This window comes from Leptidea sinapis, chromosome 5 (assembly GCF_905404315.1).
Source record: "Leptidea sinapis chromosome 5, ilLepSina1.1, whole genome shotgun sequence".
Taxonomy (NCBI): Eukaryota; Metazoa; Arthropoda; class Insecta; order Lepidoptera; family Pieridae; genus Leptidea; species Leptidea sinapis.
In genome coordinates this window covers 316,487-343,735 of record NC_066269.1, presented here as the reverse complement: position 1 = coordinate 343,735, position 27,249 = coordinate 316,487, and the positions used below count along the sequence as shown (strand labels likewise).

General features: G+C 36.6%; 2 protein-coding genes across 2 annotated transcripts in view; one reads left to right on the top strand and one right to left on the bottom strand.

The window, feature by feature from the left end:
* Nucleotides 1-93: 93 nt before the first annotated feature.
* On the bottom strand, nucleotides 94-20,620 carry LOC126964682 (thioredoxin-like protein 1). The gene is made up of 6 exons (XM_050807947.1): nucleotides 20,403-20,620; nucleotides 20,163-20,319; nucleotides 19,034-19,144; nucleotides 12,650-12,799; nucleotides 10,693-10,826; nucleotides 94-471 (listed from the first exon to the last, which is right to left on the bottom strand). Exons 1-6 carry the CDS (start codon nucleotides 20,498-20,500, stop codon nucleotides 261-263), a joined length of 861 nt encoding a protein of 286 aa, XP_050663904.1. The 5' UTR covers nucleotides 20,501-20,620; the 3' UTR covers nucleotides 94-260.
* Nucleotides 20,621-21,547: 927 nt separating this feature from the next.
* The window catches only part of LOC126964465 (uncharacterized), a 35,623-nt gene continuing 29,921 nt past the window's right edge, over nucleotides 21,548-27,249 (top strand). Inside the window, exon 1 of the mRNA XM_050807582.1 lies at nucleotides 21,548-21,899. The gene's annotated coding sequence lies outside the window, so the exon portion shown is untranslated. The remainder of the gene's footprint in view (nucleotides 21,900-27,249) is intronic.

Sequence of the window (27,249 nt, the reverse complement as noted above, 5' to 3'; positions counted from 1 at the left end):
CTCATTAGATATTATACAAAAACCTCAAGTCCCATAATAGGAACATCTGCAAAAATTAATTAGCATTGATAAATAAAAGTTAAACGAAAAAGATTGATTAAAATGTTTATATATTTGAAAACAGTATACATTTACTGATATAAATATTGCAATGTTACAGTTCAAATTAATTATTATAATATGCAATTGAGTGTCGCATTAGTAGTTGCAACATTATTTACAACTTTCTGGAATTATCGACACAATTGCAGCAGTCGGGGCTAGTGGCTCTCTCCTTTCTTCCCGGCAACTCGTTTGAATTCCCCCATATTAGTGGTTGAGATGGGAGATCCAAAGAAAGCAATGTGGTCAATCCTCGTCATCTCATCTCCTGATTGGTTATCTTTTATAAAGAGTTGAATGTTTTGAACACTCTGGAACTTCACAAACTTGAGTGGAACAGGATTTCCTTCTAGATCACTTGGTGTGAACCTAAAACAATATTCAAAAGTTATGAACAAACTATGTAAAGAATACTTATTTTAGAAGATATATTAACTGGTACAGCAATACACTTTTAGAAGCTGATAATATATTATAAATAATGGTTTTTCTGATGTTTTTTTGGTTGACTTTGATTCCAAAATTTCTACAAATTTGTTGTATTTATTCTGAGTGTTAAGTTCTTTGGTATTGTCCATGAAGTTTGTTGCTTTCGCCTTTAATTCTTTGGTGTCTATGTATCTGTCTTTATTTTTCAACTTAATTTTAAATGGCCTTTGCTTTATTGTCTTTACTTCTAGTTTAGCTCTGAGTGCCCTATGATTCTGGATGGATGCTAGGTTGGCAACCCTGGCACTGAGACGTAAAATTAACAGCTGATTTTACTTTTATTTTAAATAATTAGAAATATTGAAAATCAATAAATCTTGATTTGCTATTGTGTACATTAAAGTCATAAATTATATAAAATAAGTGTGGAATATCGCAATAATCTCAAGAAGATAATGGAATACTAACTTAGTTGTACCGGCCCAACTGTCATATTACAAAATTCAAAAAACAAAAACGAGTTACTTAACTACTGCCTACAAGTTCCCAAGACTTCAAGCCTCACTATGCAAACCCGGAAGGCTACCATGAAAGAAATGGAAAACAAGCTGAGCTGTGCTGCTAAGGAGCTAAAGAAGTCAAAGGATCTTTGTCAAACACTTTTAAATGAACGGGAAGAGTGTGAATTGGAGATCCAAAAAGTTTTTAAAACAAACTCTTCTCTTAAGTCCGAGCTGGCAGACATGCACCAAAAATGTTTAGATTTAACCTTAGAAAGGGACAGCTTACATAAAATCATTAATTCATTTGACAAGTGTAGTTCTGGATATGAATGGACTTTAAGTCGAATAAACATACTTCAGTCTGAATTGCTTCAAAAACAAAGCATGGTAACTGTAGATTTAACAAATGAAAGCTCCACTAATAATAAGAATTATATTACAACAAAATCTCATAAAAAGATAAAGAAATATGTAAAAATCAAAAGGTTTATAGCAAAAAGTAGCAAACTCCTTAATAACCAATTCCTAGGCCAAAAATTTTGCAAAATTAGGTCAAAAAACCAAGAGTTGCTGAAAAAATTACAAATATATAATAAAGAATTAACAGAGTCCCATGCAATACATAAAATTGATACAGATATATTAAATAATAAAATATCTTCTCTAGAAACAATGTTGCAAAACATTACTCAAAAATATAATTCAGCGCAGGAGCAAATATCAGAACATATAAAGCAGGCTGATTGCTTAATTAAATTAGGCAATGAAAACATGGAACGCTTTGAATCCTTTATAAACAATAATAATATGTGCCACTGCTCCAGCACAACTAATAAACATTCATTAGAAAATTATCAAGACCTAAGTGTATCCCCATTTAAAAACTAGTCAAAGTATGGATACAAGTGCATCAAGTAGGTTTATATTATTTTCAGACAAAATTGGCCAAGGGTTTGGACCTTTATTAAATAATGCAGTTGCAAAGAATTGTGAGTTGATAAATATATGTAAACCCAATATAACTTTCAATAACCTCATAAATTCCATACCAAAAATAAATCTAAAAGAAAAAACGATCATAGGTATAATGTTTGGTAATAACTCTCATAATATTAGAAATAAGGACCTAATTAAAAATATAGAAAAATTAATTAATATTTCCAATAACACAAAATCTAAAGTGATGATGTGTACATTCCCATACTCCTCGGATTTGACACAGGAGCAAAATAGAAAAATATTTAAATTAAATACAACTTTGTATAATGCGACATTCCACAACAATGAAAATTTAATTTTATTTGACACAAATAAATTCATTAATTATAAACTGAAAATAACCAATGGTAACCTATACCTACCATTTAGAGTTAAGCGACAGCTGGCTACTTCCTCTGTATTATTATTTAATAAACATGCCTCTATTGGGCATAATTATAAAATAATCGACATACATATCGACCTATTGCGGAATGTATTAATACTTATGTACAAAAATATAACAATGAAAATTTTTCTTCAATTAATTTAAATTAAGTTATTTGACAAGGGAGGGCAACTCTTGCAATATCATACAAAATAGGCAAAATTCACCAAATATAAATGTTACTGCTATAGATAATCATAATATAAAGCTCATAAATATTGTTCACCAGAATATACAAGGTATCTCAAGTAAGGAATTAGAAATTGAACTGTTTTTGAGCTGCTGTAATATAGATATATTATGTATTACAGAAGATTGGCGTAAGAGTCATCAGCTCCAGTTTAGTTTTAGAGAACATAAAGTAGTCAGTTCGTTTTGTAGAAGTAGGGCAATACATGGAGGTTCCCTAATTATTATTAATAATAGATTGAAATGTTAAAAATAGAAGAGATATTGTTAATCTCTCTATAGAACAACTAATTGAGATAGCTTGTATAGAACTAGAGCAATTTATTATTGTAAGTGTATACCGCCCCCCCACTGCATCATATGAACAATTCCCACATAGAATGGAGGAGGTTCTATCAAAATTTAGCAAAACTAGCAAGTCAATTATAGTGTGTGGAGATTTTAATATAAACTTGCTTGAACCTTCGGCCAATTGTACTAGCCTTAAAAATTTATTTCAAAGTTTTAATTTGTTCAATGTATTTTGGGAACCTACTAGAATCACTTCTACAACAGCAACCTGTTTAGATAATATTTTTACAGATGTTACTATTACTAGTAAACTCATAATTAATAATCTTCAGTCCGACCATAGTGGGCAACTTATAAAAGTAAATACAAGATTGGACAATGTCAGACCAAAAAAGGTGACGATTATACCAGTTACGGGTAGCCGTCTTGAGAGGTTTAGAAATAATTTGGTAAATACAATACCATTTTTACACTGTGGCGAAACTGCTAATTTTCACTACAACTTAGTCTTCAATTCCTTCTGTGAGGAATTTGACAGGATTTTTACTCCAGTAACGGTGACAGTAAACAACAAACATAGTTTTAATGATTGGGCAACAATGGGTATCCACAAAAGTCGTAAACGCTTATATGACCTTTATTATGAGAAACATTACAATAATAGTGAAAAATTTAAAATATATGTAAAAAAATACTCCAAGCTCTTTAAAATAGTTTGTCATGAAGCGAAAACACGTTTCATTGCAGATAAAATTAAAAACAGTAATAATAAAGTAAAAGTGACTTGGAGTGTAATTAACAATGAAACTGGTAGATCGAATTGCCGTAACACCTCTATCTGTTTAAATATTAATAATCGCGTTATAAATTCGGAAATAGAAATTGCAAATGAATTTGATAAATACTTCTCCGAAATCCCGATTCTCACGACCAAATACCTTAACTCTTCGCCAAAAGCAGCATATGATATGCTTAAATTACACGTACCAGTATTACTGACTTGAAATTTAAGTATGTTACAGGTAGCGATATAATAAAAATCTTCAAATTAATTAACCTAAAAAATACAAAAGACCTATGGGGCCATTCGACTAATATTGTTAAATACATACTTGACATTATAGCACCTGAATTAGCAATAATATTTAATGAATGCATAGATGAGGGCGTGTTCCCTGACCTCATGAAATACAGCAAAGTTATACCTTTGTTTAAATCGGGCAGTTCTTTTGACCCTGCTAATTTCAGACCTATTTCAGTGCTGCCTGTTTTTAGTAAAATTTTTGAAAAACTTTTGCTTCAACAAATGCATTTTTGTAAATTAATGAACAAAAATCAGTTTGGATTCACTAGGGGCTTATCAACAATTAATGCGGGTACTAGACTCATTGAGCACATCTTTGACGCCTGGGAAGAGTCACAGGATGCATTGGGCATTTTTTGTGATTTGTCAAAAGCATTTGACTGCGTCCACCATGAAACTTTACTCCTAAAACTAAAGCATTATGGAGTGAAAAATAGAGCCCTGAATCTGTTAAAATCATATTTAAGCGAAAGAGTTCAGATAGTCGATGTAAATAGCAAACGGTCTTCGGGTAAACCTGTGGGAATAGGTGTTCCACAGGGTTCTATTCTCGGTCCTTTCTTGTTTCTTATATATATTAACGATCTACCGTTTGTGGTAGATGATAGCCATGAGATTGTATTATTTGCTGATGATACTTCACTTATTTTTAAAGTGAAGCGACGTGCGGATATTGATGACGAGGTAAGCAATGCACTCTCAAAGATAGTGCGTTGGTTTGAGACGAATAATCTGCACTTAAACAGTAAAAAAACAAAGTGTTTACGGTTCATTACACCAAACACAGCGGAGGTACAAACCAACGTACTTATAAATGACCAGAGATTAGAACTTGTGGACACTACGGTCTTCTTGGGTATCACGTTAGATAAAAAGCTTCAGTGGGGTCCACATATTACCCATCTAGCAGATAGACTCAGCTCTGCGGCATATGCAGTTAGAAAGATTAGAGAGTACACGAATGTTGCGACCGCTAGATTAGTGTACTTTAGTTATTTTCACAGCATCATGACGTACGGTATATTACTATGGGATCATGCTGCTGACATTGATATAGTGTTTGCACTGCAAAAGAGAGCTGCTCGTGCTATGTATCAGCTTGGTTATAGACAGTCTCTCAAAGAAAAATTTAAAGAAATAAATATTATGACTGTTTATTGTCAGTACATTTATGAAAATTTAATATATGTTCACAAAAATCGTAACCTTTTTGCTCTTAATAGTGATTTTCATTATTATAACACTAGAAATAAGGGATTGCTTGTAACTAATTCTAGTAGGCTTCATAAGATACACAATAGCTTTAAGGGTAAATGTATACACTTCTACAATAAAGTCCCAGCCACTGTTCAGGCATTATCTATAAATAAATTTAAATGTTTTATAAAAAAAATGGCTCTGTCGTAAATCCTATTACTCCACTGCAGAATATCTAAATGATCGGACAGCCTGGGACTAGATTGTGATTATTTTATAGCAACTGTACAATATTGTATATTTTTATGGAAAAGAGCGCAAAAAAAAAGAATGCTGGGAGAGTTTCTTGCGCCGCTTCTTCTCTCTCAGAGCGCCATTTGTTTCCGAAGCGGTAGTAGTATCTAGTAGTATAAGAAATGACATCAAAAAGAATTCTAAAGGAATCAATTTTGAGAAAATAAATGCCTCTTATGCCTTTTTATTGCTGTTGAAGTTAAGGTTATTTATTACTCTACAATCATTAAAAGTTAGACTTCTATTCGAGAGAATATAACATATATCATTTTTGTAACTCCCATCTGTAGATACCCAGGTCCATCTGTTCCTTGTACGGTTTTTGTATTGGCTGTTTAGTATTTTAAAATTATATTCATAAGCAAATTGAATTAGTTTCTCTCCATTTCTTGTCCTTTAAGTGAAGGTATAAGAGCCTAAAAATATTTCCTCCTCGTCTCTTTTGTTTCTAAACTGCGCATTAAAATCTCCCATGACTATCAAGTTTTTATAAGCATCATTTTTTATTGCATCTGTAAGAGTAGAGCAGAAAGAGTCAATTTCTGTCTGAGTTGATTGCTCCGTTGGTGAGTAAACTTGAACAATAGACCACATATCTCGTAATGGTAGCAACTTTATGTTTAGTATTGCATTACGTTCTGATATATCTATGAGTTCAATTATGTTATCCTTTAATTCCTTTCGTATTAAGAAGCCTACTCTGTGTTTACCTGGCGTATCTCCTTGAAAATAAAAAATGAATTCTCTGTGGTCTTCTAAACTTTCTCCTAGACGTCTTACTTCACTCAGTCCTATGAAGGACCAGTTAATATATTCCAGGGCAATTTTGAGTACTGATAATTTAATAAATAATAATAATTAATTATTAATAATTATCATGCTAGTTAAATAAAATCAACCAAATATAGAAATTAAAATTATAAATATGTTGGTAACGCTAACACGACACTATCCTTTTTAAAGTTTGGATGCTGTTATTTTGACACTGACATAATGTATTCAAAGAGCGGTCAAAACACAACTGAACCAAAACTGCCTAATAGACCCGTAGGTGGAGTTTTTTAGCAAAGCACTTTATTAGCAAATAAAAAACACTCACACAAAAACACAATAATTTACAATATTAATTAAAATCTTAAAATTCTAAAACGTAACAAGTATTATAAAAAATTAAAAATAACTAAATAAAAACAATGTGAGCGTGATTCCCTGCTAAAAGGAGCTGACTCAGTATATTGTTGTGTCAGTGCAGAAGACACCAAAGTAAGTAGTGTTATAAAATAAAAATAAATAAATAATTGTAATAAAAGTAAATATTAAATCATAGTATAATCTGTACGTAACTGTATATAATATAATAAAGGTGGCATTAGGTACTATAAATGAGATATATTTTTTTTTTTATTTATTTACTCATATTAAAAAAAAGAGTACAATGAAAACTTAAAACTAAGATGCGCCACAGAAACCTGTGTAGGTTTATGTGTGGTGCAAATGCATCACTTCGCTCACAACTACTGTACTTAAGAAGTATTTATATCAATATTTTATTATTATACATAAGAAGGTATATTGTTAAATAACAAAAGATGAAATAGAAATATAAAAAAAGATAACTTATAAACATAAATATTAAGAACTGTTAACACCAGCCATTACATCCCCTTTTCCTCTTAGTGTATACTGCATATTGTTAAATGCGTATTTACACGAATTTTTATTTTTGAGGAAGATTGTGTATAGATCTTCAGGTAAGTTATTTAATATGTTAGGTAGCATGTATTCCCACGTCCTTTTGCCATACACATTAACATACCTAGGTAAAATATATCTGGTTTGATTAACCCCGGTCCGCAGTTTATCATGCCTAATTTTTTTTACTAACAATTTTATTTTATCATACACTTCCAGAACTACCGACATGTTTATTTTATCAAAGACAGACATCACTTTGCAATGTTTAAAAACGTCGATTTCATTATTAAATTTATATAAGTATGCAGGTATTATCGTTTTAAGTATACTAAGTTGAGGTTTGTAGATTTGATCTATGTATGTTTTGTATGTTCGTCCGTAACTACTTAGTCCATAACTTATAACTGGATCTGCCAAAGAAAGATATAGTAGTCTTAGTGTATTATATGGTACTTTATGTTTAAGTATGTCTATTTTGGAACGCAGAGATCGTAGCTTATTAAATACGTACTCAATATGGGGCTTCCAGTTTATATTTTCATCAATAACAAGGCCAAGGTAGGTGTGCTTGTCCACGAGCTGCAGCGGGCCGCACGCGCACGGCTCCGGCACGGGCTCGCCGTGCAAACATGTGTGCGTATGAGCAATAATTGTAGGATTGGCACTTTTTGAATATGGGGAGCGCATATGTAAAAGTTTTGTTTTGCTTACATTAATAACTAAGCCCATGTCATGGGCCCATTTGCATAGAATGTCAAAATTGTTTTGCATAATCTCTTGTGCCTCTTTGATGTTTCTACCGTGCGTCACTAAGCATGTGTCATCGGCAAATTGGTATACAGAGCCCCTCGTGAATATGTTACACATTTCGTTGACGTAAGTTAAATATTCGGTAGGGCCCAATATCGAGCCCTGTGCGGTGCCTCTCAGCGTAGGTATTTGATCACTGTCTTGGCCATTAATGCGCACGACGGTGTTTCGGTTGCTGTGATAGTCGCGGAACCACTCCAGCAAAGGCCCCTGTATACCAGCCTGGCTGAGCTTTGAAAATAGCGTGTGATATCGTAGTGTATCAAATGCTTTAGTGAAGTCAACAAAAACAACCAGCACCTGGTAACGGTTGTTCAGTTGCTGGTTGACCTCATTGACAAAGGTTGATAACAGCTGAGAGGTATTTCGACCCTTTTGGAAACCATATTGTTTATCATTTATTATGTGATTATTAGCAAGGAAACTCGTTATTTCATTTCCGATATACCTCTCAACTATCTTATCAATACACGGCAATATAGTAATCGGTCTATAGTTATTTATATCATTGTATGCGCCTTTTTTGTGAATTGGCCTAATTATACCTATTTTTAACTGATCTGGGTACGAGGACGTGGAAATACACGCATTAATAAGGCGTGTAATTACCGGCGCTATTTCTGAGCTAATACATAACAAATCTCTTACCCGTATGTTGTCAATACCCGGGTTTTATTTTTTATTCAACTGGTGTAAAATTTTAAAAATAACATCATTAGTTGCCTTTTTTAGCCTCATGGAAACAGTCGCTTCTTGGCAGTACGACCCACCGTGTAGTAGTTGAGTGTTACAAGTACAAGATCTAAGGCAGGGCTCCAATCTATTTTTCGCAATTCACATTCTAATAAATTATTATCTAACTTATTTACAAACCTATTCGCGGAGTTCTTTATCTTTGAGCTATGCACTATAATAGAACCGGTTATGTAGTGGTCGGCGATCGCATTGTTTATCACAGCCGTATGCACCTCTTGATGTGAAGTCGCACGCAAAAAGATATGGTCTATACACGATTTCGTTAGTAAGTCACCTTTAATTTCAACACGAGTGTATTGCGTAATACCACAGTCTAATCCTACCTCACTCATGGAGTCCAAGTATTGGTTGCGTATCGGGTTATGGTCGCATAAATTAATGTTCATATCACCTATAAGTATATAAGATTTCTCACTTGGGTACAGCTCGACTATACGCTTAATCTCTTGAATAAATAACGGTTTATTAAGGTTAGGCGGCCTATACACTGCACAAAGGCCCAGTCTTGTTTTAAAGGATGTCTCGATTTCACCTATGATGCACTCGAAGTAGCATGTAGGTATGGTGTGTCTCGTGAAGCTCAGGCTGTTATGAATGTACACTATTACGCCGCCACCTCGCCTATGCGCTCGAAGTTCTGTATGCATATCGTAGTTATCTAATTGAAAAAGATTTTTACATTCATCCTTAATGTTAACCTCCGTAAGTATGATAGCGTGTATTGTGTGTTGGCAGGTAGACACTATGTACTCAAGGCTGGCAAAGTTTTTAATCATTGAGCGTATGTTTACATGTAATATACATATATGGTTAAAGTTTTTTAGTTGCATTTTATCAGAAAATGCATTCCAGTCATCATATGTGTTCTCTAAAATTAAGGTATCCACTTATCTGTTATGAGGATAGTTACACTAATCACGGTGCTACGTAGGTAGGTAGATTAAATCAAGGCGCGTTCTTGGTGTTTTCCGTTTGAAGAACAAGATTTTTTATATCATTTTCGCATCGAATATTTTGAACTTTTCCGTTTTCCGACCGTCTTGCTAATATCTTGCCGTTAGTATACCATACAAACTTAAAAAGTTCCGTGTCCTTTAAGCTCGTTCTAGCCTTCCACAGGAGATACGACATATGAGGTGAAAGAAGCTCGCGAATATATATTTTTGTATTTGCGTCCTCTAAGCTGATGTCCTTGCCCGTTACATGGGAATTCTTTGAAGCGGAGAGCCATTTGTCCTTGTGACCTTCACGCAACGTAGCAACAATCGTCGACGATGTTGCCTTTCTCGCGTTACCCTTCTTGTGCTTGCGGTACGCTCTTATTATAATGTCAGATCTAACGTTAAATGCATTGCAGACGTTTTCGCATACCTTTTTAATATCTTCATTCTCAACCTCCCTTACGCCACATATCTCCACACATTCCGATATCTGGGCTTGTTCCATTGCCGCTAATCTCTGTTCCAGCGCCTCGTTTTGCGTTTTCACGTTAGTATATAGATTTCTCAAGTCATAGCACTGTCTTTCTAATAATTTCGAGGTATCCTGTAGTGATTTCATTTTAATTTCGTAGTCATCTATTTTTTCCGAGTAGAATTGAAGTGATGAATTTAATATATTGGTGAACATTAAATAATGATAAAAATAGAGAATTGTGTTTATTTATAAGATACATTGCACATCTATCGATTCTAAAATAGTTTTTTTTATATTTAAATCTAAAATTTTGAATACTTGAATTGCTAAATACAGACACTCCGACCATCCATGTTAAGTATATTGGCGTGTTTTAAGTATGGAGTAATGTGATATATAATATGGAACATTTTTTGTACAGTAACCTTGTACTTTGGACGTGATTGTGAGTGTAGTTGTTTATTGTACGTCAATGAATGTCTAAAATTAAGTAAACTTACTCCAGGTCTTGCACTGATGCAAAAGTTGATGCCTGATCAAAGTCCAGTGTTCGGGGTTGGTTGATAAACACTTTTACAAACTTGGGTCCCTTATCTCCTGGGGCTTTGATTTTTAGTGAGTGAAGTTTTACGAGCTAAAATTAAAAGTACCACATCTTAATTACAATAATTTATAAAATGGAATTTGTAGGGTCCTTGATTGACACTTACACTCTTCTCATAACAATTGATAATCTTTATTTGACAAACACTTCTTAATTGTCTTGCTATGAAATTAATATTGCAGTAATTAAGATTAATATACAGGATGTCCCAAAGTTATCGGACATGAAGGGAAAGTACTTTAAATATCGAAGACAGGCTATTTTACTGAAAGAAGACTTTATGTTATTTTTAAAAGTTAGTAATTCTGCATTTAAAGATTTTCTAAAAATTACTTGCCTCGTCTGGGAATCGAACCGACTTAAATGAAAAAAAAATCACCCCTACTCTTATGATGCCAATCGAATGAATGGCCAAAAACTAATAACTCTTCTTAAGTAACATAGTATTTTAAAAGAAAGTAGTCAATTAAGTGGGTATTTTTTTGTAAATTAATTAATTAAATGCTCAACATGTGATCCCTCTTGTCTTACGCAAATCGCCAATCTTTTAATGAGTCCGCTGCCTGTTGATTTTCTTATAATTTTATGGTGAACACTTGATATGATATGGCACAATTCTGTTTGTAACTCGCCCACGTTCTCGTATCGTTTTTTGTATAGCATATCTTATCCCCAAAAGAAGAAATCTAATGGTGTAAGGTCCGGGGATCTGGCCCGCCATCTAATCGATCCATTCGTACCAATTCAAGTAGGAAAACATTCATTTTACGTTGTTCCTTTCTTTTAAAATACTATGTTATTTAAGAAGAGTTATTAGTTTTTGGCCATTCTTTCGATTGGCATTATAAAAGTAGGGGTGTTTTTTTACATTTCAGTTGGTTCGATTCCCAGACGAGGCAAGTAATTTTTAGAAAATCTTTGAATGTAGAAGAACTAACTTTTAAAAATAAAATAAAGTCTTCTTTCAGTAAAATAGCCTATCTTCGATATTTAAGGTACTTTCCCTTCATGTCCCATAACTTTGGGACAGCCTGTATATTATTTATTTATTGTATTAATAATTATTATTTATTTATTATATTAATTATCTTGATAAATGATTTATGCTTAATGATGGCGTGTACACGCGCGATCACGTTGCTGCTTCCGTGCGAACTAATTAGCAAAATCATGAGTACACCAGCTAAACCGCCGACAATGTACGATTTAGGTACAATCAAACTGCTATACAACCTGCTCCATACATTCACCTCCATGCGTCTGGCACTCTTAACCGAGCTTATAAGCTAACCAATTTTATGACGCGTCCAAAGTCTTATAATATACCTACCAGCATATGAACCATAAGTTCCCAAACTGGCCCACGGGAGACTCAACTGTTGGCGTGACAAAAAAATGGGGATCTACAAATTTTTATCTGCTTTTAACAGTGAAGAACTAAAATGTTGGTTTGATTTCACCTATCAATGTATGCAGATAATTTTTTAAGAAGCTCAGTGACAATTAGTGTATCTATGCAGGTTATTTTACATGTAGCAAAAGAATGCTTATTTTTTTTTTGATTTCAGTAAATTTATATGAAAACTGTTGAAACAATCTATCATAATAAGTACAAAACATTTGAGGCCGTGAGGATTTCGTCATTAAGACAATCGACTCAAGGCATTTCGTGTGTATAACTAAATTAAGACAATTGTCTTACTAGAACATAACGTGATATTCTAAGCCTATGGAAATTACAGGCACACATGACATTCCATGTTATCTTTCAGGGAGAAAGATGCAGAACTCTGAACTTCTTATTCCACTTGTCTAAGTTTGGTTACCATTGTAAGAAAAAAACTGTCAGATACCTGATTAAAGGATATGTTGATAATCAGTTGCTCGTCACAGTCACTTGCAAGATATCCACCTCCATTTGTCAGTGCATGTGCAAGCGGGTGATTATCGGTTTCATTCAGGCATTCACACTCATTCTTTACAATAAATGTACACAGGTCCATCTAGAAGTAGAGAAATATATTTTTTGGAGATAACACTAGAGAGAAATATATTATATTATTATTTATATTGGAATGTGATTAACTGGGTATCTGGAAGAGTGAAAGACCGCAACATTGAATACAATTTATCAATAAACAATACTATAATTCAATCTCAGCAGGAAGTTGCTTCTGCTTTTGAGAATTTTTTTTCTGACATTCCAGTTTCTATCACAAGCACTCTTGTCTCCTCCACCTGTGTTGCTGAGTCACTTCTTTTGGAAAATGTTAAAGAATGCCAACAAACTTTCAATTTTAGTTTTGTTAGCCCTAGAGAAATAATTAAAACTTTTAAGTAAGTTAGTTAAGTAACTCGACATGAAAAAAACTGCTGATATATGGGGCATTTCTGTTAAAATAATAAGTTCAATAATTGATGTCATAGCACCATATATTGCAATAGTCTTTAATAATTGTATTAGTCGTGGCGTGTTTCCTGACCTTCTGAAACATAGTATAATTACACCAATATTTAAGTCGGGTTGCTCTTCTGACCCGAATAACTATCGTCCTGTGTCGGTTTTGCCGACCCTTAGTAAAAATTTTGAAAAAATAATTTTAAGCCAAATGCTTACTTACTTTAACTCTCATAGTTCTCTCAAGTTACTTCATTTGAAACAATTTGGCTTTACGTTCAACAACGGATGCAGGTGTTGAGCTAATCAAGAATATTTTTGATGCCTGGGAGGAATCACAGAATGCACTTGGCATCTTCTGTGATTTATCTAAGGCTATTGATTGTGTTCAACATTCAACGCTGGTCAGGAAGCTATACCACTATGGCATAAAAGGAACTGCGCTCGATCTTCTGACTTCTTATCTAAACAATAGAATTCAGAGGGTCGACGTGAATGGCAAGAGACCTCCTGGGACTCATCTCAGTATGGGGGTACCACAAGGGTCTATTCTTGGACCGTTCCTCTTCCTTATGTATATAAATGATCTTCCTAATCTTACAGAGAAAAAACATAAGGTAGTATTGTTTGCGGACGACACTTCACTGATTTTCAAAGTGAAAAGAAACCAAGCTATGTATGACGAAGTGAACGATATTTTATCTGACATCGTGTACTGGTTTAGCGCTGATAACCTATTGTTAAATAGCAAGAAAACTAAATACATTAAATTTACCGTACCAAATGTCAAAAATGTAAATGCAAATGTTTTGTTAAACGGAGAGGTGATAGAACCGGTGGAATCTGCTATATTTCTTGGCATAACTCTAGATTCCAAATTACAATGGGGCCCCCATATTGAAGGATTGGCGAACAGACGTAGTTCTGCAGCATACGCGGTTAAAAAGATTAGACAATTAACTGACATAGATACGGCGCGACTAGTATACTTTAGTTATTTCCATAGTATTATGTCCTATGGTATATTGCTATGGGGCAACGCTGCCGATATTAATACAATATTTGTGCTGCAGAAGAGGGCTATTCGCGCTATTTATAACCTAGGTCCTAAAGAATCATTGAGAGCAAAATTTAAAGAAATTAACATCTTGACTGTTGCTTCTCAATATATTCTTGATAATGTAATGTATGTTCATAGGCACATAAGTGAATTTGCCAGAAACTGTCATAACCATAATGTTAACACCAGGAACAGACATAAACCTATGATGCCTACTACTCGGCTAAGTCGAGTTAGTAAGTCTTTTGTGGGGCGATGTATATGCTTTTACAACAAGATCCCAGAAAATGTTCAAAACAAAAGAATAACGTTATTCAAAAGAATTGTTAAAAAACGTTTGTGTGGTAAAGGTTACTATAACATAAATGACATTCTTAATGATACCACAGATTGGGAATGGAGTGACCGCCTTCAGGCTATTAAATAATAAGTTTAATTGTACAATATTACTTTGTAAACATATTTATTCGATGAAAAAAAAAGCCCGCTGAGTTTGTTGCGCCCATTCTTCTCAGGTCTGAGGCATTCATTTTGGAATGGGTGGTAGTTTTTGACTTTCAATAAGTGATGTCACATCCTATTTTGAATAAAAATATTTGAATTTGAATTGGAGAGAACAATTATTAATTAATTATATAGAGAAAGGGGCGAGGGGAAATAACTTTCTTAGCAAGTACATGCACTAATTTTTATATTTACAATTTTAATTAAAAATCTTAAATACTATATTGAACAAAATAAAAACAACATTAAAAATAAAATAGCACTGCCCTGTATAACTCCTTGGGAAAATGAGCTGACTCGGTACATAGTGGCTGAGTCTACCCATTGTAGGTACTTTATGTTTGTGTCAATAATAAATAAATAACATATATATATACACATAGTATATATTGATATAAATGTATGATAAACAGGTTGTAAGATAATATATATATACTATAATTTGTACATTAATGTATTATACTATATTAAAAGTGAGATAATATTGTATAAAGCTGGGATGTAAATATTTAAATTATGATTATTTATTTGATAAATTACATACTGGGAAAGAATATATTATAATAGTACAATAACAAATAAAGTCTCACTCTGAAAAATCAATTGAAGAAATAGAGACTCTTGCTATCATAGCATAAGGTGTAAATTGCTGTTGTGATTCCTCTGGTGTTGCACGAGAATGTGGATGCTGGTGATCACTTAACACCAGGTGACCCATGCGCTAGTTTGTCCTCCTATTCCATAAAAAAATCAGATTGCACAGAGCTACATTTCACCTAGAAGTAGCCTCTATTTATATCACATGACTCTAACCTCTTATGACGACATTAGGGTTGACTTCTTTACCTAAAACTGTACCAACTGACTGACTAGTCATCTGATAAAAATAGCTCAGTTTTTCAATAATATAAATAGGCAAGTAATAGTAATTTTAAATCAATATTCTTAGGTGGTCAAACCTACAGTAGTTACACATGTAATGTATGTGTTGGAAGACCACCACATAGTCAAACCTACTTAGTATATAATAGGTATAAATAGGTAGCTATCATGAATGGTAATTTAATTATAATAATAATCACTTTAGATTAGATTGTTTCAGTGTCTTTAGGAAGATTAAAAAATCACAATGACCTTTAATATGCTTTGCTTTATTTCTTTTTTTTTATGGAATAGGAGGACAAACGAGCGTACGGGTCACCTGGTGTTAAGTGATCACCGCCGCCCACATTCTCTTGCAATACCAGAAGAATCACAGGAGCGTTGCCGGTCTTTAAGGAAGGTGTACGCGCTTTTTTTGAAGGTACCCATGTCGTATCGTCCCGGAAACACCGCACAAGGAAGCTCATTCCACAGCTTTGTAGTACGTGGAAGAAAGCTCCTTGAAAACCGCACTGTGGAGGAGCGCCACACATCCAGATGGTGAGGATGATATCCTAACTTGTGGCGTGTCGTGCGAAGGTGGAATTCGGCGGCAGGAACCAGGTTAAACAGCTCTTCGGAACACTCCCCGTGATAAATGCGGTAGAAGACACACAATGAAGCGACTTCTCTACGCAACGCCAAGTGATCCAGCCGTTCACAGAGCACTGGGTCCCCCACAATTCGAGCTGCTCTACGTTGCACGCGGTCAAATGGATCGAGCTGATACTGGGGTGCGCCAGACCAGAGATGACAGCAATACTCCATGTGTGGCCGGACCTGCGCTTTGTAGAGCGCTAGAATGTGGGCCGACTTGAAGTATTGCCGTGCTCTAATAATTACGCCCAGTTTCTTCGAAGCAAATTTGGCATTGCCCTTCAGATGGCCACGGAATTGGCAATCACTCGAGATTTCGACACCCAGTATCCCAATACAAGGCGAGGCTTTAAGGGTTGTCGAAGAGCGGTGATACGAGAAATTGGGTTTTTTTGTGGTAAACGCGAAAACTTGAGCCTTCTGGGGGTTAAATTGCACAAGGTTCAATTTACCCCATTCCGCGACCTTCTCGAGATAGGACTCGATAGAAGACACAAGTCTCTCCCGAGCCGATTTCCCGAGAGAGACCTGCATGGCCCATGTATACGGCATCACCAGATCTGTCGTCTGCATAGCAATGTATGTTGGAGGTGTCCAATATATCATTGATATGCAAAAGAAACAGCGTGGGAGATAGCACACAGCCTTGGAGGATTTGGATTTTGGAGAGCAGGGAGGTAGTAGCAATAGGCCTGTGTTTGGCGGATCCGAATTGTCTCCTTTTTTTGGATCGCATGGACCAGGGCTGACTTCCATGAGTCAGGGACTTCGCCTTTTGAATAAGAGTGCCAGAATAAACGCGTTAACACCGGCGTCAACTCAGGGGCATACGTTCTAAGCACGATTGGAGAAATGCCATCCGGCCCGCTCGACTTCCTGACGTCCAACGATAACAGAGCTCGCCGAACAGTTTTCTGTCTGAACTGTACTTCAGGCAGCTCTGAAACCGCGGGTTGGTTGGCGGTGTTTTTCCGTTGTCGTCAAGAGTGGAGTTGGAGGCGAAAAGAGCGCACAGTACATCGGCTTTCTCTTTTTACCGTATGGGCCAGAGTGTCATTCCTCATGTGCAACGGCGGCAGGGACGGCTGGTTGAAGTTACCATGAGCAGCTTTCGACAAAGAACAGAACTTGCGTGTTCCAGTCGGGTAACTGGAAAGCTGCTCGCCGATTTTAACGCATTCGATTTTGTGCTTCGATTTCACACGGGCGATTTGCCGCTTAAAGAATCTGAACGCACGGTTATATTTCCTCTTTAGAACTTTGCAGTTCGGATTCTTTGAGCTCAGCGCCGCAACCCAAGTTTAAGACCATACCATATTTTATATATATTATTCTTTTTTTATAACTTTTCTTATTGTTTCTTATATATGTATGATAATCCAAATAAAACTAATAACAATTAAGTTTAGTTAGGTAAATAATTCATAAGATTAAAATTTTAGATTAAATTAGAAAACTTTAATATTTTATTTTTTAACAATTAGGCCGAGGACTTTTGGACAACCCTAGCACAGGCTTAGGTCTAATTGGGCTGCCAGTTGCAATCACCAGCCTTAAGTTTTAGTCTATAAATTATGGTGTAGATGGTTTTCACTTTTTTAAGTCTCTAAATAAATAAATAAATAAAAAAAAATACGCCAATGCTAAATTATGCACAGATCGCCCTGCGTAGTCTGTGGTACGTGACCCAAGCCATTCGGCATTGTGCACGTTGAAATCACCCAATACTACGATTTCAGCGGAGGGTATCTGTGCAAGCACATCGTCAATTGCCGCTTGAACGCAGCCCATGAGTTGATCCGTTTCTGCGTTACCACTATGGGATCTGTAGACACACGCATAGATGCGGACGCAGTCTGCGTCGGTCGCGGCAGATTTAGAATCTACGCGGAGCCAGAGAGTAGACAGGTCCCTACCCTCAAAATGGCCGAGACGGCGACGGACGCAGTAAATTGGAGTGAATTCCCCTGATGTTACAAAAGTACACATTAAGCATGGAGCGGGGTGCCGTGGTGTTACTGCCCTGTTTGTCCTTTGACATGCGCGGTTCTGTGCCCTCCCCAGAATACGACGGGCAGCCCGAGCGAGAATGCTCGCGGAGGGATTCTCCGACCCTGGTGGAGCTGATACCCTCCTTGAGTTAAAACTCTTTAAGTAACGCTGTCATATTTTGGTGGAAGGGGGGATGGGCTCCGGTCATCGACACTAACCTGTTAATTCTGTGTGAGTTTCAAATTCAAATATTTTTATTCAATAGGATGTGAAATCACTTATTTAAAGGCAAAAAACTACCACCCATTCCAAAATGAATGAGTGTGGTAAGTAACCCGGACGAGTCTGGCCCAATTGTGCTGACATCATAAGAACTTAGCCCTTTGGGCCTGGGACTCCCCTATAATTTTTACGCCCGGGGAAGCACAGGGCAAGCAGGGAAGTAGGTGACAATAAAGTTCACATGTGCGTCACAGCTCGCTTGCGAGTCCCTACACTACTAATAACTACAGGTCACAGAAAGTAGCAAAGTCGTGACTGAGCTAATGCTTCGGAACTCAGAAGCACACTAATTTGGATGTCTGGCACTTTCACTTGTATTTTCTGTTTTGTGTTTCAGATAGTCAGTATTGTCCTCATTGCTCTCACCAAAGGCTCTAAGGTATATGTTTTATAATAATTTGATTCCTATGAATGCTATTATTCCTTAATATTATACGGATCAGTACTAAAACAATATTTTAGTATATTTATAAATTTACTAACATGTCCAGCAACAGAGTTATCCTCATCACCAGCATCATCATTTCCATAATATTGTCTAACTTTACTCTCCAAAGTAGCTGTATCAGCACCTTGCAGACGGTCAATTCGTGTCTAAAATATAGGATCATATTAATACAATGTTGACAAAGACAGACAGAGTTAGTAACTATTGTGGAGTGGGTATGCAAGTATATTTTAATTTTGAATACCTGTAGGCTTAGATAATTTATATGTCTAGATAGTCTCTTGCTGTTAGACAACCAATAAAAAGAGGTCAGGAATATTAATTTAGTGCATGTGACAAGCTGTCTCTCACTTGCGATTTGTACGACACTTAATGTTAGTGTGTGTGAATTGCTCAAAATAGAGGTTAGTTCTAAAGTCTATTTTTTTGGACATTTTCACAGATGTCATAGTCTATCTAGACATATATATAGGGTATGTTCCGATATGCACTGTGACCACTGTACAGTGTGACATCAATTTAGTATACTGTGAAGAAGTTCCTTTTTAGCCAGTTATACTGGTTACTATTTAAATCAGAACGCAATCCCGTATACTGTCAGCCGCATTTTCTGACACAGCAAATTAAATGAGTGTATTAAAGTTTTCTAGTTCATTAAAAAAACTTTTGTTGGAGTACTGTCAAATTAAAAATATTTTAGGCACTCAAGTGGTAATGATCAAATGATCAAAGTACTGCGAGTACCTTAGCTCGAAAACACCAGTGCTCACAGTAGAATTTGGAGGCAATTTATGACGTCATATATTTCTCTAGGGTACTGCGGCAGTATACTGGCAGTCCATAATGGAACAAAGTTTTCTAAAGTGATAGCACTGTGCAGTGCTCGCCGGAACATACCCATAATCTAAGCCTGTAGGAAATGTAGTAAGCATTTGTTTTATTTAAAAAAAAGTTACAACAAGAATTGATAGAAACCTCATTGGTATAAGTTAAAATTATCCATAATTTTTCTTAAAAATAGTTATCAACAATGAATTTTCTTGTGAGATACTTCTTAATTACTTATTATAAAATAGAACAGTAAATTATTAAAGTAAACCAAATACAAATTTCATGTGCTCATCAGATTTAATTATAAATAAGATTACTGGTAAAAAAACACACCCTGTTCCGATAGAAAAGAAATGTAGGCATTGCACTAACGCCTTGGGAACTAGCAGTTTCTGCACATCTATCCACATCAATTTTTAAGAAAACTGCTCTCGGAAACTTTGCTGGTAATTGTTCAAAAAATGGAGCGATTCTTTGGCAGGGTGGACACCTGAAAGAGACGAGTTAATTCTGTACGCAATATACACGATGACTTGATAATTTTCGTTGTTCATATGGTTGCTTTGTACATACCATGTAGCTGTAAAATCAGCAACTACCAACTTTGTCCCAGCGTTAACCATTTCAGATTGAAAATGTGCTTCATTTTCTATCACTGTAGCTAATCCCATTTTGAGAATTAATTATTGAATGAAACAATGATACGTAAAGCCCCCCAAACAAAAAGCTGACTCAACTCAATTAAACTTAAGTTTTTAATTTACATTCGTGAATCGTGATTATTCTGAGAATTGACTATTGAAATTAGCATTGACATCTGAAGTTTTAGGATGACAGTTAAGAGGATGTAAATACTATATATTAAGAGGCGGGACTGCCTAAGTAAAAATTGAAATTTAGATTTGTATGAAACGTGCAGTGATTTGACATAAGTTTGAAATAGTAGTAATGATAGTATCACGATTGGCGACAAAGTATAATCCGGCTATCTACTACTGACGACCGACTGCACACTTCATACAATCGAGTGAATCGTTTGTTTCTCAGATAGTTTCGCTAGGCTGGGAAGGAAATCTCTCTAATTTACTATTATATATTCTTTGCGTTAATATTGTAAGATAATAGGCCGCAACAGCATAGAAGTTAGAATATTAGCACTCTAGGGTCTAGGCACTAGATACCATAGAGCTTTTTTTTTTTGGTTCTGTTCGTCCATCTGGACAGGCAAAGGGGCAAAAGCCCATACAGCCATGTCTTCATTTTTATTTTTCTATTCATCACGTTACACAGCTTGTTCAAAGTCAAGCTAAGTCTTTATATAATCTTCATCTTCAAACATAAATAGTACAATTTCACATAAAAGTACTATTTCGTGTTCTTCATGTTTCATTTTCTTCATATACATATAGGTTCGCATGAAAGGCCGAAGCCAAGTCTTTTATTGATAATATTCTTGTTCCAATGAAGATCAAGCTTAGCCCAGGGCTAATAAACTTTTATGATATAATACTAAAATATAAATCTCATATACGTTATAAGAAATATATTGTACATGAATTATAAGTAATAATGATGAATATTAGTTGAATATAATTATAAGATAATATGAAACTAATTTAAGGTATAACTACAAATATAATATTTACATTTATACATTAAAATTTACATTATAAACACAAGTCCAATAATAATTTATGGACGAATATGTTTTAAGTCTGTGTAAGGGTTTGTGTCATTGTATTGTTATGTGTATTTTCAAATTTCGCCTACCGTTGAAATTTGAAACTATAAATTTGTAAAGCGGCACGAAGCAGTCATAAGTTTTCAATAACTGCTGAAGTGAGCGCGGGATGTCTTCAGCATTCTTATAAATATCTAAGAGGCAGTCTATCAATGTAAATCTTTGAAGATTATATTGGGGACAGTCAAAGAAAATGTGATCAAGAGCTTGGATGGATAAATTACAGAATTGACAAGTTGGAGAATCTAAAACACCGATCCTAAATAAATGAGCACCACTACGAGAATGTCCCAGACGTAACCGACAAATTGTGGTGTAAAATTTTCTGTGTAAGTATTTTTTCTTTTTAACAAACCAGGGAGGAGAGATTTCGTTTTTAATGTCGGCTAACCATTTGCCCTTTATTTGAACAACTTGTTGCCAATAATTCTGAAAGTCTTGCAAGAATGTACCTTTAAAATGAGACAGTGCATCTGTGTGTGGTATGGGAATGTTCATAGCAGTATGTATCTGATTACTATTCACAATAGATTTAGCAAGATAATCAGCTTGTTCATTTCCTTCCACGCCTATGTGTGAAGGAGTCCAGAATAAAACAATATCTTTTGTTAGGGATAAGCATTGATAATATTTGTCTCTAATATTGTAAATGATGAAATTAGTTGTAACATTACATTTAGGATATTGTAAAGATTTTAATACACTCATGCTATCTGTTATAATGATCCAAATATTATGTGACTGTTCTCTAATATATTCTAGAGCAGCATATATGGCAGCACATTCTGCTGTGTATATACTAGCCAAGGTATTTAACCTATGACCAAACCCACTACGCAGTTGTATGTCATAAACTGCCATAGAAACAGCAGTACCTATTACTTTTAGATCCATCAGTATAAAGTTGGTTATAATTTTGCCACTCTGACAGCATACTATATACATCTTCCTTATATTTTAATGATTCATTAATAATTATTTTAATAGGTGTATATTTTGAATTATAAGAATTTAAATAACATGGCCAAAGAATACTAGAAAATAGATTATGATCACAAGAAATATGTAACAAATCAGAGATGCCTTCTACTTGATAGTAGGAATTATTGTCAGTTTGGTTAATATAGTCCTGTATCTTTAATAGGAGTGGATGATTATTAATAGAAGTTAATTTGAGAAAGAATTTTGTTTGTAGATATTTGAATCTAAGAGCTAGTGGGGGAATATTACATTCTACTTGTAATGATATAATAGGAGTAGACCTAAATGCGCCTGTTATGATCCTTAAGCATTTATTTTGTATTTTTTCTAATTTATTCACTAATGTAATTACTCCACCATAACAAAAGAAGGCATACTCAAAATGGCTACGGACTAATGACTTGTATAGTGTTAGCAAGATGTGTGGGTCTGCACCCCAATATGTACCAGCTAATGATTTCAGAATATTGCAGGCCTTTAATGCTTGATTTTCTAATATTTCAACATATTTGTGCCATCTAAAATTACTTAAAAATGTAACTCCTAAAAACTTTATTGAATTATCTATTGAAATTTCCTGAGTACCATAATATATTTTTGCATCTCTTATTCTTATAGAATGCTTTGAAAATATTACTACTTTGCTTTTGTCAATACTGACCTCAAGACTAAGATATTGAAAATAAAGCTCCAATTTTTTGAGTGCTACATTAAGATCTAACACAACATTTGATAAATTAAGTCCTGAACTATACACTACTAGATCATCAGCAAATTGGAGGTTAGAAACTCTATTACCCAAAACAATATTTATTTGATTTATGTAGATTATAAAGAGCAATGGACTCAAAATTCCGCCCTGCGATACGCCTCTATCAATATCGAGGACCTATTAATTGGTTATTGACTCTAACATAAAGTTTTTTTTTTTTTTTTTTTAATGGAATAGGAGGACAAACGAGCGTACGGGTCACCTGGTGTTAAGTGATCACCGCCGCCCACATTCTCTTGCAACACCAGAGGAATCACAAGAGCGTTGCCGGCCTTTAAGGAAGGTGTACGCGCTTTTTTTGAAGGTACCCATATCGTATTGTCCCGGAAACACCGCACATGGAAGCTCATTCCATAGCTTTGTAGTACGAGGGAGAAAGCTCCTTGAAAACCGCACTGTAGAGGACCGCCATACATCCAGATGGTGGGGATGAAATCCTAACTTGTGGCGTGTCGTGCGAAGGTGGAATTCGGCGGCAGGAATCAGGTTAAACAGCTCTTCGGAACACTCCCCGTGATAGATGCGGTAGAAGACACACAATGAAGCGACGTCTCTACGCAACGCCAAGAGATCCAGCCGTTCACAGAGCACTGAGTCCCCGACAATTCGAGCTGCTCTACGTTGCACGCGGTTAAATGGATCGAGCAGATACTGGGGTGCGCCAGACCAGAGATGACAGCAATACTCCATGTGTGGCCGGACCTGCGCTGTAGAGCGCTAGAATGTGGGCCGGCTTGAAGTATTGCCGTGCTCTATTGATGACGCCCAGCTTCTTCGACGCCAATTTGGCTTTGCCTTCCAGATGACCACGAAATTGGCAATCGCTCGAGATATCGAGACCCAGTATTCCGATACTAGGCGCGGCTTTAAGAGAAGTGTTCTCGAAGAGCGGTGATACGACAAATGGGGTTTTTTTAGTAGTAAACGCGCAAACTTGAGTCTTCTGGGGGTTAAATTGGACAAGGTTCAATTCCGCGACCTTCTCGAGAGAGGACTCGATAGAAGACACAAGTTTCTCCCGGCACTGGTCGACGATTTCCCGAGAGAGACCTGCATGGCCCGCGTATACGGCATCACCAGTGCTGTCGTCCGCATAGCAATGTATGTTGGAGGTGTCCAACATATCATTCATATGCAGAAGAAACAGCGTAGGAGATAGCACACAGCCTTGGGGCACTCCAGCATTCACGGGCTTCGGGTTCGAGCAATATCCGTCGACAACGACCTGTATGCTACGCCCAGTGAGGAAGCTGGAGGTCCATTTGCACAAGCTCTCGGGAAGCCCAAATGATGGAAGTTTTGCGAGGAGCGCCTTGTGCCATACACGATCAAAGGCCTTCGCTATATCCAGGCTAACTGCCAAGCCTTCCCCCTTGCTTTCAATAGCCGCCGCCCATCTATGTGTTAGGTATACCAGAAGATCACCTGCCGACCGTCCATGGCGAAAGCCGTACTGTCGGTCGTTGATCAACTGGTGACCCTCTAGGTATACTAAAAGCTGGCGGCTAATTATGCTCTCCATGATTTTAGAGAGCAGGGAGGTGATAGCAATAGGCCTGTAGTTCGCCGGATCCGAGCTGTCTCCTTTTTTTTGGATCGGATGGGCAAGGGCTGACTTCCATGAGTCAGGGACTACGCCTTTGGAATAAGAGTGCCGGAATAAACGCGTTAGCACCGGCGTCAACTCAGGGGCACACGTTCTAAGCACGATTGGAGAAATGCCATCCGGCCCGCTCGACTTCCTGACGTCCAACGAAAACAGAGCTCGCCTAACAGTTTTCTGTCTGAACTGTACTTCAGGCATAGAGCTCTGACACCGCGGGCGGTGTATTTCCGTTGTTGTCAAGAGTCGAGTTGGAGGCGAAAAGAGCGCACAGGAGCTCAGCTTTCTCTTTTGCCGTATGGGCCAGGGTGTCATTCCTCATGTGCAACGGCGGCATGGACGGCTGGTTGCAAGTACCAAGAGCAGCTTTCGACAACGACCAGAACTTGCGTGTTCCGGTCGGGTAACTGGAAAGCTGCTCGCCGATTTTGACGACGTGCTTAGACTTCGCACGGGCGATTTGCCGCTTAAAAAATCTGGAGGCACGGTTATATTTCCTCTTAAGAACTTTGCAGTTCGAATCCTTTGTGCCCAGCGCCGCAACCCAAGTTCGATACGCCTGTTTTTTGCAGTCAGATGCTGCTTTAACTGACTTTTTTTTTTTTTTTTTTTTTTGAGATGAGGAAATACTGTTACGTATTTACGCCCCGGAACGGGGCGTAATATGTCGGACTCGAGTGTCCGCGTAAGCGGACGCCCCATACCGACTAAAACCTCCTCTGTGCTGTTAGCAGCCCTGGCTTTCACAGCGAAGTAGGACGTGGGCCGTGGAGGCCGCAAAGACTACGCAACAACAGTCGCGGGGCGTCTCCTAAGGAGACTCGAACCTCAGACCGGCTGTGTGCTTGTGGGAAGGAGAGAGAATGAAAATGAACATGAAGATGAAATGAAGATGAAAAGATGAGAAGAACACACTCGCCGGCGATTGTGGTGATGTTTAGTGTAATGTATGTAAGTGTGTGTGTATGTGTTTATGATTGTATGTATGTATGTTTGTATGTGTGTAAGTAGTGTAAATGTTAGTGTGCATGTATGTTTGTGTTTGTGTCTGTAGTGGTGTATGTCAGTCCGTCAGTCAGTCCGTGTGTTAGTGAGTGTAGTGAAACTATTACAGGACGAGGACTAACGTCTCGTCGGTTATCAAAACAATGTGTGGTGTATCTAGGGTGCGGGCCGCTGGCCATCGTCAGAGTGACGAGTGCCAGTGGTTTGCGGTGGTTGACCGCGCCTACGCCTGCGAAGGCGGTGTGTGCGTGTCTGTGTCGGTGTTTGTGTGGGTGTCGCGTTCGCGATGGTGATGTCGTCATCCGGGTCTACCGTTACGTGTCTGGGACGTCTTATTGGGTTGAGACTATGGTGAAGGGGGGTGTACCCGCATGCCTTCCTAACCAAGATGTTGGGATGGTTAGGCGCCTTGTCAAAGAAGCGTCGCGAGATCTCTTTAAAGTGTTGAGCTATCGTCGGAAGCTCTAGGTCGCGGTGAAGGTCAGCGTTTCGGATGAACCACGGGGCTTCGGTTGCCATGCGCGTGAATTTATTTTGAACTACTTGCAAACGACGTAAGTAGCTCGGTCGGGTGTGCGCGAAAACGACGCTTGCGTATGACAGTATGGGCCGTACGATGGTTTTGTACAGCGTCACTTTGTGTTTGAGCGGAAGTTTTCTTCGCCCATACACAAGTGGATAAAGGCGACTGAGCACAAATCGGGCTCTATTGCATACCGTATCAATATGTTTCTTGAAGTTCATATTGCTGTTGAACGTGACTCCTAAGTATTTGTAATCCTTCACCCACGGTATGGGTGTTTCATACAATTTAATGACGTCTGTCGGTCGTTTTTTAGCGCGGATGCTATTCGCGTTACCGAAGAGTACCGCTGCACTCTTGGTGGGGTTCACTTCAATACGCTATTTTCTGAACCAGTTGCCTAGTTCATCGACGGCGTCTTGAAGCACATTAATGTTCCTGCTCAAGGTTCAAAAAAAAAAAATCAAAATCAAAATCAAAACGTTTATTGAACTCATAACATTGATTTACAATGGCTTAAGTTCAGTCATACACTAAATTTCATAATAATAAATAAATAATATCAAACAGATAAAATTAAAATCAAACAAATCAAATAAGTAATATAAATAACATCAAACAATTAAAATCACACTTTAAGTAGATCAATTCAATTCCAGGCTGCTTTATCATTTAAATAATCTTGGATATTGTAATAGCCTTTGCTGCTTAATTTACTTTTTGTGTAGGATTTGAATTTATTTATAGACATATTTGCTATATGTTCGGGGAGTTTATTATAGAAGCGAACACACT

Coding starts and splice junctions, on each gene's coding strand:
- LOC126964682 (XM_050807947.1), bottom strand. CDS start 20,500: ATGGGATTAGCTACAGTGATAGAAAATGAAGCACATTTTCAATCTGAA. Junction 12,800..19,033: donor ATAACTCTGTTGCTGGACAT/GTTAGTAAATTT, acceptor CTCTACTTCTAG/ATGGACCTGTGTACATTTAT. Junction 10,827..12,649: donor TCAACATATCCTTTAATCAG/GTATCTGACAGT, acceptor TTTTAATTTTAG/CTCGTAAAACTTCACTCACT.